The sequence below is a fragment of the Triticum aestivum genome, chromosome 5A (assembly GCF_018294505.1).
Source record: "Triticum aestivum cultivar Chinese Spring chromosome 5A, IWGSC CS RefSeq v2.1, whole genome shotgun sequence".
Taxonomy (NCBI): Eukaryota; Viridiplantae; Streptophyta; class Magnoliopsida; order Poales; family Poaceae; genus Triticum; species Triticum aestivum.
In genome coordinates this window covers 690,639,578-690,658,739 of record NC_057806.1, presented here as the reverse complement: position 1 = coordinate 690,658,739, position 19,162 = coordinate 690,639,578, and the positions used below count along the sequence as shown (strand labels likewise).

Here is a 19,162-nt window from a genome sequence, read left to right as displayed (position 1 = left end):
TCTTGCCAGCTATTGTCGTCGATTCGTCGAGAACTTCTCCAAGATTGCCAGGCCTCTGACTAATCTGTTTCATAAGGGTGTCAAGTTTGAATGGACAGACAAGTGTCAGGAAAGTTTCCAGGCGCTCAAAGACAAGTTGACTTCTTCCCCGGTGCTTTCTCCACCTGATACTAAGAAGGACTTCGTCATTTACTGCGACGCTTCCCGTCAAGGGTTAGGCTGTGTCCTAATGCAAGAGCGCAGAGTGATTGCTTATGCCTCTGTCAACTGCGCCCTCATGAAGAAAACTACCCACTTCACGACCTCGAGCTTGCTGCTGTCATTCATGCACTGAAGCAGTGGAGACATTACCTTCTCGGTAATCGTTGTGAAATCTTCACCGACCACCAAAGTCTGAAGTATCTGTTTACTCAGCCAGATTTGAACCTCCGTCAGCAGAGATGGATGGAGACTGTTGCAGACTTTGACGTGGGTATATCCAATACTCCTGGCAAGGCTAATGTAATGGCTGATGCCTTGACCCGCAAGTCTTACTGCAATCACCTCCAGGTTCACAAAGTTCAGCCCTCGCTTGTCGAAGAGTTTAGGAAGCTGAACCTTCATATTGTTCCTCCTAGTGCACTCGCTCCCCCTCCCCCGGAGTTCCGCAAGATGAATCTTCATGTTGTTACTAAGGGTTCTCTAAATACCCTGGTTGTCGTACCAGATCTCGTAGCTGGTATAAAGACTATTCAAGGTTATGACTCTGAAGTCCATAAGATTAAACGCCATCTAGCAGAAGGAAATCCCTCATTCTTCACTATCGCCGATGATGGCGCCTTGTACTTCAAAGGCTGCCTAGTGGTACCATGTTCGAAGAAAAACTTGGATAAGACTAAAAGGGTTATGAAAGAAGCTCATGATACGCCTCTGTCCATCCATCCTGGTAGTACAAAGATGTACCAGGATATTCGTCAAAGATTCTGGTGGTCTAATATGAAGCAGGACATTGCTCGTTATGTTGCGGAGTGTGACGTTTGCCGCCGTATCAAAGCAGAGCATCAAAGGCCTGTTGGAACTCTGCAACCTATCTCTATTCCTGAATGGAAATGGGACCATGTTGAAATGGACTTCGTCACTAGATTTCCCAAATCGCAGAAAGGTAATGATGCTATTCTTGTCATCATTGACCGGCTTTCTAAAGTTGCACATTTTCTGGCGGTCAAAGAGACAATCACTACTAGTCAGCTTGCTACTCTCTACATGTCCAGAATTGTTTCACTTCACGGTATTCCACTGGTTATCAGTTCAGACCGTGGCAGCTTATTCACTTCAAGATTTTGGGTGAGTTTCCAAGAAGCTATGGGAACTCACCTGTCGTTCAGTACGACGTTTCATCCTCAGTCGCAAGGACATGTTGAACGTGTCAACAAGTTCTCGAAGACATGCTTCGAGCTTGTGTAATTTCCTTCGGCAAGAAATGAGAGGAATCTCTTCCATATGCCGAGTTCTCTTATAATAATAGCTATCAAGCTAGTCTGAAGATGTCCCCCTTCGAAGTGCTATATGGACGAAAGTGTCGAACCCCTCTGAACTGGTCAGAAACTGGGGAACGTCCACTCTTCGGTCCGGATATTATCCAACAGGCCGAAGAACAAGTTCGCATTATACGCGAGAATCTCAAGACTGCTCAGTCACGTCAGAAAAGTCAGTATGACCGTCATCACCAAGACATGGTCTATCAACCTGGCGAAAAGGCTTATCTTCGAGTTACACCAATGAAGGGTGCTCACTGCTTCGGGATCAAGGGCAAGCTAGCTCCTCGCTATATCGGTCCCTTCACTATTCTCGAAAGGCGTGGAAAAGTGGCATATCAACTGGAGCTTCCGCCGAACCTTTCCCAGGTTCACGATGTGTTCCACGTGTCACAACTCCGCCGTTGCTTCAAGGATCCAATCCGAGCAGTGGATCATGAAGTGCTCGAATTGCAACAGGACCTCTCCTATAAAGAGCATCCGGTCAGCATTCTCGACCAAGCTGAACGCCGCACACGTCAGAAGGCGATCAAGTTCCTCAAAGTCTAGTGGTCGAATCACTCTGAAGACGAAGCCACTTGGGAACGCGAGGACCGCCTGCGTGATGAATCCCCCGCATTGTTTCCTTCTACCTCCTAAATCTCGGGACGAGATTTCTTGTAGTGGAGGAGATTTGTACCGCCCGGATAATCATGCTACAGTAATCCAACGCTAATCATGCCACGTCACCATGGTTACTGTTGCTAACCTATCACTAGTTTAAAACCGATTCAAATTCAAATTTAAAATAAGGTTAAATAATAAAAGTTTTCAAAAATTAAAACAAAATTGTTCGGTGTGTGCAAATAAATGCATAGGAATTTATGGTGTAGTAAACACATTTTTATAAAAGACCTAAATAATTTAAAATGATTTAAAATATAAAAGTAAATAAATTAAAGAAAAGAAAATACAAAAAGAAAAAACTAAACTAAGGAAAAGTGCCCCTGGCCCAACTGGGCCAACCGGCCCAGCTGGCCACTTCCTCCGGCCCGGTCGAACTGGCCCAGCCGGCCGCCCCTTATCCCCCCATCCCGAAACCCTAATCCAACAGCACCCACTCCCCCCACTCGCGCCCCCTCTCTCACTCTCCCCCGATCCAATCGGGATCGGGCTCGACGCCTCCACCTCGCCCTTGTCTGTCACCGCCCGGATCAGACGCGCCTGCCGCCTGAGGACCTCGCCGGAGGCCACTATCGCCGGAGCTGCCCTGCCGGCCGCTCCATCGCTCGTCTCCGTCCTCCTCCCCAAGCCCGTTGCCACGAACCCTACGGCCCCCCGTGAGCCGCTACCCCCCTCTCCTCTCCTCTGCATCATTCCCGGCCGACGTGCGCCCTCCCCTGCTCATCGAGCGACGCGCCGTCGTGCGCGCACGCGCCCGCCCTCACCTAGCGCCACCACGCCGCTCGCCCGCCCCCCCACCCTGCACGCTTCTCGGGGCGTGCCCTACATGCGCCCACCCGCGCCCATTGTGGCCTCGCCCCGCGTCGTCGCCTCTCACTCCTCGCACCCGCTCGCTCCAGCCTGCTCCTGCTTTCCCCCGCCACTGCCCGCTTGCCGCTGCGGCCTCGCCGTGCCCGCCATCCCTGTCCGCGCGCGAGCAACGCCGCCGCCTAGCTCAACACCGTCGCCGCCCAGTCCTTGTCCCGACTGCCTGCGCCCGCCGCCGTCTCCGCCCCGTGGCGCCTGGCCGCATCCGCCAGGGCCGCTGCCGTCCTGGGCCTTACCCCACTCCCGCTGCGTCCGCCGCAGCGACCCTCTCCACTAAACCGAGTCGCCTTGCTCCGGCCGCGGCCATGGCCGCCGGAGCCAGGCCGCGCGCCCACCCCTTCGCCCGCTGCCCCGCGGCGCCCTGTCGGGCTGGTGCTCGTCGCCCGTTCCGCCCGGCGCCCAGCGCCCGTTAGGTCATTCGGGTCACTGCCATTCGGGCACCATGCCCCCAGAACGAAAACAAAAATAAAAAAATATAATTGATAAATAAAAATATTAATTAACTTATTTAATTATGTTTAATTAACCTAGTTAACTACTGTTAGTTAACTAAACAGTCTATGACAGCCGGGACCCACCTTTGCTATTCACCCTTTGACCACTCAGATGTTGACCGGGTCAACTCAGTCAACATGCCCCATCTGTCAGCCTCTGCTGATTGGGTGCTGACTGGGCAGTTGACTTAGTCAACTCTCCCCACCTGTTAGTGTCAGGTGCACACTATACCCATAGCATTTAAATACCAACTTAATTTCGAATTAAACTAAATCCAAAAAATTAGAAAATCATTTAAAACTTTGAAAAATTAATATAAAATAAACCGTAGTTCGGATGGAAAAACTTTGTGCATGAAAGTTGCTCAGAACGACGAGACGAATCCGGATTCGCAGCCCGTTCGTCCGCCACGCATCCCTAACATAGCAAACACGCAAATTTCCCCCTCCAGTTCATCTGTCCGAAAACGCGAAACACCGGGAATACTTTCCCGGATGTTTTCCCCCTTCACCGGTACCACCTCGTACCGCGTTAGGGCACCCCTAGCGCCGATACTTGTCATGTCTTGCATCGCTATGCATCTGTTTGCTTAATATTTATTGTTTCTTCCCCCTCTTCTCTCGCTAGACACCGATACCGACGCCGCTGCTACCCAGTACGACTACGGTGTTGACGACCCCTCTCTCTTGCCAGAGCAACCAGGCAAGCCCCCCTGATCACCAGATATCGGCTACTCTACTCTATACTGCTTGAATTAGAGTAGTGTATCATGTTACTACTTTCCGTTAATCCTATCCTGATGCATAGCCTGTCCTTGCAACTACTGTTGTTACCTTTACCTGCAATCCTAATGCTTAGTATAGTATGCTAATTTATCATCAGTGGCCCTACATTCTTGTCCGTCTACCATGCTATAATATCGGGCCGTGATCACTCGGGAGGTGATCACGGGTATATACTATATACTTTATACATGATACATGTGGTGACTAAAGTCGGGTCGGCTCGTGGAGCACCCGCGAGTGATTCACGGATTGGGGGCTGAAAGGACCTTTGTCCCAACGGCCCTCTGTGTGGATCTTTGTGGCAAAGCGACAGGGCAGGTTGAGACCACCTAGGAGAGAGGTGGGCCTGGCCCTGGTCGGCGTTCGCGGTTATTTCAAGATAACACATTTAACGAGATCTTGGTATTTGATCTGAGTCTGGCCACTGGCCTATATGCACGAACCATCTACGCGGGGACAGTTATGGGCACTCAACATCGTTGTATCAGCCGAAGCCTTCGTGACGTCAGCGACTGAGCGGCGCGCGCCGGGTTGGACCGCGTAACGCAACTTCCTTTGTAATGGAGGTTCCTAGGTCTGCTCTCCGTCCGCCCACGCAATATGCAGGTGTGCAATGGGCGATGGGCCCAGACCCCTACGCCATAGGATTTAGACCGGCGTGCTGACCTCTCTGTTGTGCCTAGGTAGGGCTGCGACGTGTTGATCTTTCGAGGCCGGGCATGACCCAGGAAAGTGTGTCCGGCCAAATAGGATCGAGCGTGTTGGGAAATGTGGTGCACCCCTGCAGGGAAGTTGATCTATTCGAATAGTCGTGTCCCTCGGTAAAAGGACGACCCAGAGTTGTACCTTGACCTTATGACAACTAGAACCGGATACATAATAAAACACACCCTTCCAAGTGCCAGATACAACCGGTGGTCGCTCTCTCACAGGGCGACGAGGGGAGGATCATCGGTTAGGATTATGCTATGCGATGTTATTTGGTGAACTTACCACCTACTCTCTTCTTCTGCTGCAAGATGGAGGTTACCAGAAGCGTAGTCTTCGAAAGGACTAGCTATCCCCCTCTTATTCTGGCTTTCTGCAGTTCAGTCCACATATGATACCCTTATTCTATTTGATACCAATGCATACATATGTAGTGTAGCTCCTTGCTTGCGAGTACTTTGGATGAGTACTCACGGTTGCTTTGCTCCCTCTTTCCCCCTTTCTATACTCGATTGTTGCGACCAGACATTGGTGTTGGAAATATGCCCTAGAGGCAATAATAAATTGGTTATTATTATATTTCCTTGTTCATGATAATCGTTTATTATCCATGCTAGAATTGTATTGATAGGAAACTCAGATACATGTGCGGATACATAGACAACACCATGTCCCTAGTAAGCCTCTAGTTGACTAGCTCGTTGATCAATAGATGGTTACGGTTTCCTGACCATGGACATTGGATGTCGTTGATAACGGGATCACATCATTAGGAGAATGATGTGATGGACAAGACCCAATCCTAAGCCTAGCACAAAGATCGTGTAGTTCGTTTGCTAAAGCTTTTCTAATGTCAAGTATCATTTCCTTAGACCATGAGATTGTGCAACTCCCGGATACCGTAGGAGTGCTTTGGGTGTGCCAAACGTCACAATGTAACTGGGTGGCTATAAAGGTTCACTATAGGTATCTCCGAAAGTGTCTGTTGGGTTGGCACGAATCGAGACTGGGATTTGTCACTCCGTGTAACAGAGAGGTATCTCTAGGCCCACTCGGTAGGACATCATCATAATGTGCACAATGTGACCAAGGAGTTGATCACGGGATGATGTGTTACGGAACGAGTAAAGAGACTTGCCGGTAACGAGATTGAACAAGGCATCGGGATACCGACGATCGAATCTCGGGCAAGTATAATACCTCTAGACAAAGGGAATTGAATACAGGATTGATTAAGTCCTTGACATCGTGGTTCATCCGATGAGATCATCGTGGAACATGTGGGAGCCAACATGGGTATCCAGATCCCGCTGTTGGTTATTGACCAGAGAGTTGTCTCGGCCATGTCTGCATGACTCCCGAACCCGTAGGGTCTACACACTTAAGGTTCGATGATGCTAGGGTTATAGGGAAAGTATGTATGCGGTTACCGAATGTTGTTCGGAGTCCCAGATGAGATCCCGGACGTCACGAGGAGTTCCGGAGTGGTCCGGAGGTAAAGATTGATATATAGGAAGTATGGTTTTGGCCACCGGAAGTGTTCCGGGCATCACCGGGAGGGGCCACCAGCCCCGGAGGCCTACATGGGCCAATAGTGGGAAGGGACCAGCCCCTATGTGGGCTGGGGCGCCTCCCACCAAGGCCCAAGGCGTCCTCAAGAGGAGAGGGGGCAAACCCTAGGCGCAGATGCCCACCCTAGGTGCACCCCCCTCTCTCTCCCCCTTGGCCGCCTCCCAGATGGGATCTGGGGGCTGCCGCCACCCCTAGGGAAGGAACCCTAGGTGGGGGCACAGCCCCTCCCCCCCCCTATATATACTTGAGCAAAGGGGCAGCCCAACGCGCGATTCAATCTCCCTGTTGGCGCAGCCCTACCCCTCTCCCTCCTCGTCTCTCGTAGTGCTTGGCGAAGCCCTGCTGGAGTCCGCGCTCCTCCACCACCTCCACGCCGTCGTGCTGCTGCTGGATGGAGTCTTCCCCAACCTCTCCTTCTCCCCTTGCTGGATCAAGGCGTAGGAGACGTCACCGGGCTGTACGTGTGTTGAACACGGAGGTGACGTCCGTTCGGCACTAGGATCATCGGTGATTTGGATCACGACGAGTACGACTCCATCAACCCCGTTCACTTGAACGCTTCCGCTTAGTGATCTACAAGGGTATGTAGATGCACTCTCCTTCCCCTGGTTGCTAGATTACTCCATAGATTGATCTTGGTGATGCGTAGAAAATTTTGAATTTCTGCTATGATCCCCAACAGTGGCATCATGAGCTAGGTCTATGCGTAGTTTCTATGCACGAGTAGAACACAAAGCTGTTGTGGGCGTCGATTTTGTCAATTTACTTGCCGTTACTAGTCTTATCTTGATTCGGCGGCATCGTGGGATGAAGCGGCCCGGACCGACCTTACACGTACGCTTACGTGAGACTGGTTCCACCGACTGACATGCACTAGTTGCATAAGGTGGCTAGCGGGTGTCTGTCTCTCCCACTTTAGTCGGATCGAATTCGATGAAAAGGGTCCTTATGAATGGTAAATAGAAATTGGCATATCACATTGTGGTTTTGGCGTAGGTAAGAAACGTTCTTGCTAGAAACCTATAGCAGCCACGTAAAAACTTGCAACAACAATTAGAGGACGTCTAACTTGTTTTTGCAGCATATGCCTTGTGATGTGATATGGCCAAAAGGATGTGATGAATGATATATGTGATGTATGAGATTGATCATGTTCTTGTAATAGGAATCACGACTTGCATGTCGATGAGTATGACAACCGGCAGGAGCCATAGGAGTTGTCTTAATTTATTTATGACCTGCGTGTCAACATAAACATCATGTAATTACTTTACTTTATTGCTAAAGCGTTAGCCATAGTAGTAGAAGTAATAGATGACGAGACAAATTCAAGAAGACACGATGATGGAGATCATGGTGTCATGCCGGTGACAACGATGATCATGGAGCCCCGAAGATGGAGATCAAAAGGAGCAAAATGATATTGGCCATATCATGTCACTATTTGATTGCATGTGATGTTTATCATGTTTTACATCTTATTTGCTTAGAACGACGGTAGCTTAAATAAGATGATCCCTCACTAAAATTTCAAGAAAGGTGTTCCCCCTAACTGTGCACCGTTGCGAAGGTTCGTTGTTTCGAAGCACCACGTGATGATCGGGTGTGATAGATTCTAACGTTCGAATACAACGGGTGTAAGCCAGATTTACACAGCAAAAACACTTAGGTTGACTTGACGAGCCTAGCATGTACAGACATGGCCTCGGAACACAGAAGACCGAAAGGTCGAGCATGAGTCGTATGGAAGATACGATCAACATGAAGATGTTCATCGATGTTGACTAGTCCATCTCACGTGATGATCGGACACGGCCTAGTTGACTCGGATCATGTTTCACTTAGATGACTAGAGGGATGCCTATCTGAGTGGGAGTTCATTAAATAATTTGATTAGATGAACTCAATTATCATGAACACAGTCTAAATTGTCTTTGCAAATATGTTGTAGATAAATAGCTCACGTTGTAGCTCCTTGTTTCAATACGTTCCTAGAGAAAGATTAAGTTGAAAGATATTGTAAGAAATGATGCGGACTAGGTCTGTAGTCCGAGGAGTGTCCTCACTGCTACACAGAAGGCTTACGTCTTTGACGCACCGCTCGATGTGCAAACCCCTACAACGTCGTCTGTGGATGTTGTGAACACCTGACAGACACGTCCTGATGACTACTTGATAGTTTAGTGCACCATACTTTACGGCTTAGAATCAGGATTCCAATGACGTTTTAAACGCCATAGAACATATGAGATGTTCCAAGAGCTGAAATTGGGATTTCAGGCTCATGCCCGTGTTGAGAGGTATGAGACCTCTGACAAGTTCTTTAGCCAACAAGATGGAGGAGAATAGCTCAACTAATGAGCATGTGCTCAGAATGTTTGGATGCTACAATCACTTAAATCAAGTGGGAGTTAAACTTCCAGATAAGATAGTGATTGATAGAGTTCTCTAGCCACTATCACTAAGCTACTAGATCTTCGTGATGAACTATGACATGCAAGGGATGGAGTTGATCCCGGAGCTGTTCGCGGTGCTTAAGACCGCAAAAGGTAGAAATCAAAGAAGGAGCATCAAGTGTTGATGGTTTAACAAGACCACTGGTTTCAAGAAGGGCAAGGGCTAGAAGGGAAACTTCATGGATGGCAAACCAGTTGCCGCTCCAGTGAAGGAACCCAAGGTTGAACCCAAACCCGAGACTAAGTGCTTCTATTGTAAGGGGAACGGTCACTGGTAGCGGAATTACCCCAAATGCATGGTAGATAAGAAGGTTGGCAACTTCAACAAAGTATATACGTGTTATTAATGTGTACCTCGCTAGTACTCCTGGTAGCACCTGGGTATTGGATACCGGTTCAGTTGCTATTACTGGTGACTTGAAGCAAAAGCTACGGACTAAACGGAGAGTGGCTAAGGGCGTGGTGACGATGTGTGTTGGAAGTGTTTCCAAAGTTGATGAGATCACCATCGCACGCTCCATCTGCCTTCGGGATTAGTATTGAACCTAGATAAATGTTATCAGGTGTCTACGTTGAGCATGAATATGATTAGATCATGTTCATTGCAATACGGTCATTCATTTAAGTTAGAGAATAATGGTTATTCTGTTTACATGAATGGTACCTTTCATGGTTATGCACCCGATGTGAATGGTTCATTGAATCTCGGTCGTGGTAATACACATGTTCACGCCAAAAGATGTAGAGTTAATAATGATAGTACCACTTTCTCGTGGTACTGCCGCTTAGGTCATATTGGCGTAAGATGCATGAAGAGACTCCATGTCGATGGATGTTTGGAGTCACTTGATTTTGAATCACTTGACACATGCGAGCCATGCCTCATGGGCAGGATGACTAAGACCCCGTTTTCAGGTACAATGAAACGGGCAAATGACTTGTTGGAAATCATGCATGCTGATGCGTGTGATCCAATGAGAATTGAAGCATGCGGTGGATATCACTGTTTTCTCATCTTCACTGACGATTTGGGTAGATATAGGCATATCTACTTAATGAAGCACATGTCTGAAACGTTTGAAAAGTTCAAGCGATTTCAGAGTGAAGTTAAGAATCATCATAACAATAAGATCATCTTCCTACGATCTGATCAAAAGGGGATTTTCTGAGTTATGAGTTTCGCAATCACTTAAGACATTGTGGAATTGTTTCACAGTTGAAGCCACCTGGAACACCACAAGGTAATGGTGTGTCCGAACGTCGTAATCGAACCCTATGAGATATGGTGTGATCTATGATGTCTCTTGCCGATCTACCGTTTTCATTTTGAGGTTATGCGTTAGAGACAGCTGCATTCACTTTAGATAGGGCACCATCTAAGTCCGTTGAGACGACATCGAACATTGGTTTGGCAAGAAACCAAAGTTGTCGTTTCTTAATGTTTGGGGCTGCGATGCTTAAGGCTTCAGCCGAAGAAGCTCGAACCCAAAGCGGACAAACACATCTTCATAGGATACCCAAAGGTGACAGTTGGGTATACCTCCTATCTCAGATCTGAGGGCAAATTGTTTGTCGCTAAGAACGCGTCCTTTCTCGAGAAGGAGTTTCTCTCGAAAGAATTGAGTGGGAGGAAGATAGAACTTGATGAGGTTGTCGAACCTTTACTTCAACCAGAGAGTGATGCAACACAGAAAGATGTTTTCTGTGGCGCCTACGTCTGTTGAATAGGAAGTGATCATGAAGCTTCGGATCAAGTTGCTATCGAACCTCGTAGGTCGACAAGGATATGTACTACTCCTGAGTGGTACGGTAATCCTGTCTTAGATATCATGTTGTTAGACAACAATGAACCTACGAGCTATGGAGAAGCGATGGTGGGCCTGTATTCCAACAAATGGTTAGAAGCCATGAAATCCGAGATAGGATCCATATATCAGAACAAAGTATGGACTTTGGTGGACTTGCCCGTTGATTGGCAAGCCATTGAGATAAATGGATCTTTAAGAAGAAGACGGACGTGGGCGGTCTGTTACCGTCTATGAAGCTCGACTTGTGGGAAAGAAATCTTTTCACAAGTTCAAGGAGTTGACTACGATGAGAATTTCTCACCCATAGCGATGCTTAAGTCCCTCGGAATCATGTTAGCATTAGCTGTATTTTTCGATTATGAAATCTTACAGATGGATGTCAAAACAAGTTTTCTTACCAGTTTTCGTAAGAAAAGTTGTATGTGATACAATACAATAAAAGGTTTTGTCGATCCTAAGGATGCTAAAAGGTATGCTGGCTCCAGCAATACTTCTATGGACTAGAGCAAACATCTCGGAATCGGAATACATGTTTTGATGGAGTGATCAAAGCTTTTAGGTTTATACAATGTTTGCTAGAAAATTGTATTTACAAGAAAGTGAGTGGGAGCACTACAATATTTCTGATAAGTATATGTGGACGACATATTGTTGATCTGAAATAATGTAGAATTTCTGGAAAGCATAAACGGTTGTTTGAAGAGTGATTTTCAAAGGAAGACCTGGATAAAGTTGCTTACATATTGGGCATCAAGATCTATAGAAATAGATCAAGACGCCTGATGATACTTTCAAAGAACGCACACCTTGACATGTTTCTGAAAGAGTTCAAAATAGATCAGTCAAAGAAGGGGTTCTCACCTGAGTTGTAAGGTGTGAAGTTGAGTAAGACTCAAAGATTGACCACGGCAAAAGAAAGAGGAAGGACGAAGGTCGTCCCCTATGCTCTTGTCATAGGCTCTATACGGTATGCCATGCTGAGTACCGCACCTGATGTGTGCCTTGCCACATGTCTGGCAAGAGGGTACAAAGGTGATCTAGGAGTAGATCACCAGATAGCAGTCAAAATTATCCTTAGAGGAATAAGGAAATGTTTCTCGGTTATGGAGGTGATAAAGAGTTCGACATAAAGAGTTACGTCGATGCAAGCTTAACACCAATCCGGATAGCTCTGAGTAGAGATACCGAATACGTATAATGGAGCAACAATTTGGAATAGCTCCAAGTGGAACGTAGTAGCAGCATCTATGATATAAAGTTTTGCGAAATACATAGGGATCTGAATATGGCAAGACCCGTTGACTACAACCTTTCTCACAAGCATAACATGATCAAACCCAGAACTCATTGAGTATTAATCACATAGTGATGTGAACTAGATTAGTGACTCTAGTAAACTCTTTGGATGTTGGTCACATGGCGATGTGACCTGTGAGTGTTAATCACATGGCGATGTGAACTAGATTATTGACTCTAGTGCAAGTGGGAGACTGTTGGAAATATGCCCTAGAGGCAATAATAAATTGGTTATTATTATATTTCCTTGTTCATGATAATCGTTTATTATCCATGCTAGAATTGTATTGATAGGAAACTCAGATACATGTGTGGATACATAGACAACACCATGTCCCTAGTAAGCCTCTAGTTGACTAGCTCGTTGATCAATAGATGGTTACGGTTTCCTGACCATGGACATTGGATGTCGTTGATAACGGGATCACATCATTAGGAGAATGATGTGATGGACAAGACCCAATCCTAAGCCTAGCACAAAGATCTTGTAGTTCGTTTGCTAAAGCTTTTCTAATGTCAAGTATCATTTCCTTAGACCATGAGATTGTGCAACTCCCGGATACCGTAGGAGTGCTTTGGGTGTGCCAAACGTCACAACGTAACTGGGTGGCTATAAAGGTTCACTACAGGTATCTCCGAAAGTGTCTGTTGGGTTGGCACGAATCGAGACTGGGATTTGTCACTCCGTGTAACGGAGAGGTATCTCTGGGCCCACTCGGTAGGACATCATCATAATGTGCACAATGTGACCAAGGAGTTGATCACGGGATGATGTGTTACGGAACGAGTAAAGAGACTTGCCGGTAACGAGATTAAACAAGGTATCGGGATACCGACGATCGAATCTCGGGCAAGTATAATACCGCTAAACAAAGGGAATTGAATACGGGATTGATTAAGTCCTTGACATCGTGGTTCATCCGATGAGATCATCGTGGAACATGTGGGAGCCAACATGGGTATCCAGATCCCGTTGTTGGTTATTGACCGGAGAGTTGTCTCGGCCATGTCTGCATGACTCCCGAACCCGTAGGGTCTACACACTTAAGGTTCGATGATGCTAGGGTTATAGGGAAAGTATGTATGCGGTTACCGAATGTTGTTCGGAGTCCCGGATGAGATCCCGGACGTCACGAGGAGTTTCGGAGTGGTCCGGAGGTAAAGATTGATATATAGGAAGTATGGTTCTGGCCACCGGAAGTGTTCCGGGCATCACCGGTAGTGTACCGGGACCACCGGAGGGGTCCGGGGGTCCACCGGGAGGGGCCACCAGCCCCGGAGGCCTACATGGGCCAATAGTGGGAAGGGACCAGCCCCTATGTGGGCTGGGGCGCCTCCCACCAAGGCCCAAGGCGTCCTCAAGAGGAGAGGGGGCAAACCCTAGGCGCAGATGGGCCCTAAGGCCCACCCTAGGTGTGCTCCCCTCTCTCTCCCCCTTGGCCGCCTCCCAGATGGGATCTGGGGGCTGCCGCCACCCCTAGGGAGGGAACCCTAGGTGGGGGCGCAGCCCCTCCCCTCCCCCTATATATACTTGAGCAAAGGGGCAGCCCAACGCGCGATTCAATCTCCCTGCTGGCGCAGCCCTACCCCTCTCCCTCCTCGTCTCTCGTAGTGCTTGGCGAAGCCCAGCTGGAGTCCCGCGCTCCTCCACCACCACCACGCCGTCGTGCTGCTGCTGGATGGAGTCTTCCCCAACCTCTTCTTCTCCCCTTGCTGGATCAAGGCGTAGGAGACGTCACCGGGCTGTATGTGTGTTGAACACGGAGGTGCCGTCCGTTCGTCACTAGGATCATCGGTGATTTGGATCACGACGAGTACGACTCCATCACCCCCGTTCACTTGAACGCTTCCGCTTAGCGATCTACAAGGGTATGTAGATGCACTCTCCTTCCCCTCGTTGCTAGATTACTCCATAGATTGATCTTGGTGATGCGTAGAAAATTTTGAATTTCTGCTACGATCCCCAACAGTTGGAGCCCAGGAGCCAGACGCCACCGTCGACGACGACTACTACTACTCGGGAGGTGCCTACTACTACGTGCAGCCCGCTGACGATGAGTAGGAGTAGTTTAGGAGGATCCCAGGCAGGAGGCCTGCGCCTCTTTCGATCTGTATCCCAGTTTGTGCTAGCCTTCTTGAGGCAAACTTGTTTAACTTATGTCTGTACTCAGATATTGTTGCTTCCGCTGACTCGTCTATGATCGAGCTCTTGTATTCGAGCCCTCGAGGCCCCTGGCTTGTAATATGATGCTTGTATGACTTATTTTTATTTGTAGAGTTGTGTTGTGATATCTTCCCGTGAGTCCCTGATCTTGATCGTACACGTTTGCGTGTATGATTAGTGTACGATTGAATCGGGGGCGTCACAATTCGAGCCCTGTCCTCCGACCGCACCGCGAGGTATCATCTGCTACTACTATACTCACCATGCCCAGCGATGACGCCATGGGAACGATTTGCTTCTCTGGTTACCAGAAGTGCACGACCGCACTCCGTGGGACGAGTACCTACGGATGTCTGAGAGCACATGCGGAGATGCCATGGTCAGGTTTGCAACTGTCGCGGTCAACGTGTTCGGACCTCAGTACCAGAGAGAACCAACTGTGGCAGACACCGAGAGGCTCTTGGCAATCTCAAAAGCAAGAGGGTGACCAGGTTTTCTTGGATCCCTTGACTACATGCATTGGAAATGGAAGAACTTCTTGGAGGCTTTACAAAGGAAATATCAAGGTCATGTTAAGAAGCCCACCATCATTCTTGAAGTAGTTGCATCACAGGATCTTTTGATTTGGCATGTCCGGGTCTCACAATGACATCAATGTACTGCAGCGATCGCCGTTGTTTTGAAGGCTGACTGAAGGAGAAGTTCCTTCTTGACACTATACTGCCAATGGACATGAGTACAATATGGGTTACTATCTTGTTGACGGTATCTATCCAGTTGGCCAGAAAAAAAGGCTCACTTTGCCGAAAGACAAGAAAGCAGCTGGAAAGGATGTCGAGAGGGCATTTGAAGTTCTACAGGCCCGTTTTGCAGTTGTTCATGGACCTGCTAAACAATGAGATTCGAAGACCTTGTGAGAGGTGATGACATGTAGTGTGATCATGCACAACATGATCGTCGAAGATCCACCGCACCTCAAAGATCCGAGAGGGATGTTTTCGTATAAGGGAAGTCATCCACTCAAGTTGCAACGAAAGTTGGGTTCTTTTTTAGCAATTCATCAAGCTTTAATTAGAAGACATGGTCATAGGAGTCATGAAGCGGTCAGCTTGTTAAGCTACCTACAAAAAAAGATAACAACCCTAATCAACGAGACAAAACTTGGCAAGCTTATGACTGCGGCGATTCGGTGCCGCATCTGCCCTTGGAAGTAAACTATAAATTCAAATAAAATAATAAGCAAGTTTGAAAAATCTGAACCTTTTTTACATCAAAGATGTTCGAATGCACCAATTGCCTACAAAATTTCGTGGTGAAATGGTATTCGAGGAGCTCAAGAAAAACAAGGTCTCATAGAAACTTGAAAAATAGCACCATCCAGAGCCTCTCTTTTTTTCACCGAGAGCTCCTCAAAAGTCATTTTGCTCTGAAAATGTGTACGCGCCTAGCGCATTAAGCATCTTTGATGCGGAAAAAAATCTGAATTTTATTACTATTTCTTTTGAATTTATTGTTCACAGTGTACAAACTGAGCCTGGGCTCGGGCGGTAATTACCAGGAGGGTTATGTGCTTCATAGTTCATCCACGCACCTCAAAATCGAAACTAAAATCGCGACCAATAAAGTTTTGCAACAAAAGTTGTTCGTTTTATGGAAGCAGCAAAAGTTGGTTTTTTTTAGAAGAACAGCAAAAGTTGGAAATACACCAAGGGCGCGAGTTTTTTCAAGCTTTCAAGCTTATCCATGAGAAGCGGGAGTTCAACACAGATGCCCATAATTTAGCTAAGGCAGCTTCCTCACTATTTTTCAGGCGCCATGTGTGGCTCTCTAATTTGCCCGATATTACCTGTATTCCTATGAATGTTTTAAACTCTGAATAAAAGGATGCAGTTCTCAAAAAAAAGAAGCAAAAGTTGGTTATTCTTGAAAATTGGGAGTCATAGAAATGTGTTGGGTTGGTCCAACTGGAATGAACCTGGGCCGGCAGCTGGGCCTACGCCAACTCTCACGGCCGGCCTCAGATCGAGGAGTGTATCCCCCCTTCGTCCAGTGCAGGGCTGCTGCTGAGAGGCTGTGAGACCTCGCCACGGTTCCTCTTACCGGCCGGTCGCCGCAACCGCCGCAGCACTCGTCGGCCGGTGGCCGCCGCCCGCCGTACCGGCCTTCCGTTCCCTTGAGCTCCCAGGTATGTATGTCCTCTCCAGCCCAGCCCCCCTCAACTCCTCCGCCCTCCGCTGCTCCCATCTCCACATCGTCCGATGCCAGGAATCTCCAACAATTTTAGGATCCACCAGAGGAACAGCGACTCAGTTAACCCTGCAGTTTTTCCACTCCGTCTCGCAATAGATAACTGCACCAAAACTCCTCCTGTGTTCAGTCAGGAGAGTTGCTGCTCGACTTTGTTTATCCAGACAACATGGCAAATTCCTACTGTATTCGAAAAAGGGGATGAGAAACTAAATCGTTGGGCGGATCAGATTAGCTGCGGCTTGAACCTTCGCTCTATTTAGTATTGGCTGGAGCGTATTTGGGCTGACCAATGTGGAGCAGACTGGCAATGGGGATGCCCAGTCTCGCATGCTTTCTTCTCATCCATCATGTAGCATAACAGAGCTTGGTTGTACTGTAGTAGCTAACTGGGTGCTCTCAGTCAGTCCTTGAAGCTTTTGTGTGTTCAGGGATTTATTTAGATGGTAAAATGAAGATCTTGATCTATCGTGGGGCTGTTCAGGGTAGAGTTCAGTTCAGGATACTCAATTTCCTCCTGCTCGTATCATCCTGCCTGTAATGCATAGTACCAATCACTTCAGCACTAGGCTCAGAACCTGGCTAGCTTACTTGAGTGTCGGCTCAGGATATTTTCTTTTCTTCCCTGAAAAGTGCTGCCAAACATTATCTAATACTTACAATTAGTGACATTTTGAATGGACGCAACTTTGTTAGTGATTATAAAATGCATCGTCTAGAATTCATATGCCCCTGCGATTGTTTTTCCCCATTGCAGGTCTAGTTGGATTTTTTGTTATAGTCCAGATTAAGGGAGCGGGATTATCCATCTCTTTACTGGCACCTAAAATGAAGAGAAACAAAATCTACTAATTCTGTCTAGCATGTTATTGTAGTCCCGTATGAGAAGTCAATCATGAGCATCTTATGACTTGCCCGTAAACCCAATTCACAACCATCATTCCAGCTATTTTTTAAGTTTATTTGGCTCCAAGAGTTATATTATGAGCTCTGCTTGGTGATTAAGCTTGCCCACCTGGGCTTGGGTGCGATCAGTATACAGAAGCAGAGTCGCCATTTTGTGTTGAGTTTCCATATGCATAGAATTAACCACACAGCTCTACATGAAGATATGCAGGATTTACATATCCAGAGTATCAATTATTGCAATTTGGTATCAGTAAACCATAATCCTATGACTATTGTTGTATGTGTAGGTGGTAACTCTGAATAATGCACTGCAATTGCATGTTGCAGTGTGTTTTATTTGAGAAGAAAATTCAGAATTATGAACAGCTGTGTTTGATTTGGATCTTATTGTTTCTGAATTGTGAACAGCTGTGTTTGATGGTGTTCTAAAAACTCGAAAAAAGTATTAGTTGGTTGTGCTTCAGTACATAAGTGAAGTATGTATGTGAGCTTGTTTACGTGGATAAAATCCCTCCTAGCGGGGATTAACCGAATCCGCAGTGGAGCTGATCCACGGCAACTGAACTGAACCCTCTGGATTGATTGCCCTCACAGCCTCACACCACTCTCTGTAGAAACCATGGCATGGGGAGGCCTCTTCTTGAGCCTGAGCCGCCCCACACCGGAACAGCAGAAGTCGTGCCTGGCGGCTGCCGGCGGCTTCAACTACGACACGGACCTCCATGGCGCCACCCACCCGAAATCACCAGCCGCATTAACAACCGCTGAAGACTCCGACAGGGTGCTGGCGGACCGCGGCTTCTCCGTGAACCGCTCGCGCGTCCTCGTCGGATCCGGCGCCGACACCTTCCGCCACGCCAAGTCGGCCCTCCTCTCCTGGAAGTAAGCCACATTGATTCTTAACCTGGCCTGTTTAAACTCGCTCCACTGTTGTAGTATATGTCTGCAGCAATGCTAATATAAAGCTGCTGGTTGTTGTTGGTCAGGCATCTGGCGCTGGGGTGGGCGGAGGCGGAGCCGGGCACGCCAGTGAAGATCGGCGCGAGGTTCTGCATCTGCTACAAGGAGGTGGTCCCCTGGGTGATGTTCCCGCTGCAGATCGCCTACGTCACCGACGACAAGTACAATGGCGGCAAGCGCGGGAAAGGCGGCGTGTTCGCGTTCGGCAGCGGCACCCTGCAGGGCCATCTGCTGGTAACTAGTACTACATTCTGTTTCCGGCGTGATTGAGTGTGTGTGGGTTGGGGGGATCAAGTCGCAGCAGATTGGTGATGATGGTTTGGGTGACATGGTCGTGGATGCAGGCCGGGGAGGAGCGGTTCTCGGTGGAGGTGGACGCGGAGGAGCGGGTGTGGTACGAGGTGGTGTCCTTCTCCAAGCCGGCGCACCCGCTGTCGGCGCTGTGCTACCCCTACGTGCGCCTCCGGCAGAGGCACTTCGCGCGGGAGTCCGGCAAGGCGGTGCTCAGGCACGTCGCCGCCGCCTGCTCCTCCTCCAGGACGCCGCCGCCGACGCAGTGAAGAGGCCCTGCATCTTCTTCTCTGTAGACTTAAGGGAGGGATGGAGCTGCTTCCATTGGGTGAGTGTATGTACATGTGGCAGAACAAAGAGAAAGATGGCAGGTCCTTTTTTCCTTTTTCTTTTTTGAAATAATTTATTTTCCAGCCTTTGTTAGACA

The 19,162-nt window shown here is 48.0% G+C and overlaps 1 protein-coding gene across 1 annotated transcript; it reads left to right on the top strand.

The window, feature by feature from the left end:
• Positions 1-16,348: 16,348 nt before the first annotated feature.
• Positions 16,349-19,162, top strand: LOC123106037 (UPF0548 protein At2g17695). Its single transcript, XM_044528233.1, has 4 exons — positions 16,349-16,513; positions 18,099-18,366; positions 18,471-18,678; positions 18,789-19,162. The coding sequence occupies exons 2-4, from the start codon at positions 18,104-18,106 to the stop codon at positions 19,002-19,004; spliced, it is 687 nt and encodes a 228-aa protein (XP_044384168.1). The 5' UTR covers positions 16,349-16,513; positions 18,099-18,103; the 3' UTR covers positions 19,005-19,162.

Excerpts from the sequence above, each read along its gene's own strand:
- LOC123106037 (XM_044528233.1), top strand. The coding sequence starts at position 18,104 with ATGGCATGGGGAGGCCTCTTCTTGAGCCTGAGCCGCCCCACACCGGAA. Across the intron at positions 18,367-18,470 it reads TCGGCCCTCCTCTCCTGGAA|GCATCTGGCGCTGGGGTGGG; the intron begins GTAAGCCACATT and ends GTTGTTGGTCAG. Across the intron at positions 18,679-18,788 it reads CCCTGCAGGGCCATCTGCTG|GCCGGGGAGGAGCGGTTCTC; the intron begins GTAACTAGTACT and ends TCGTGGATGCAG.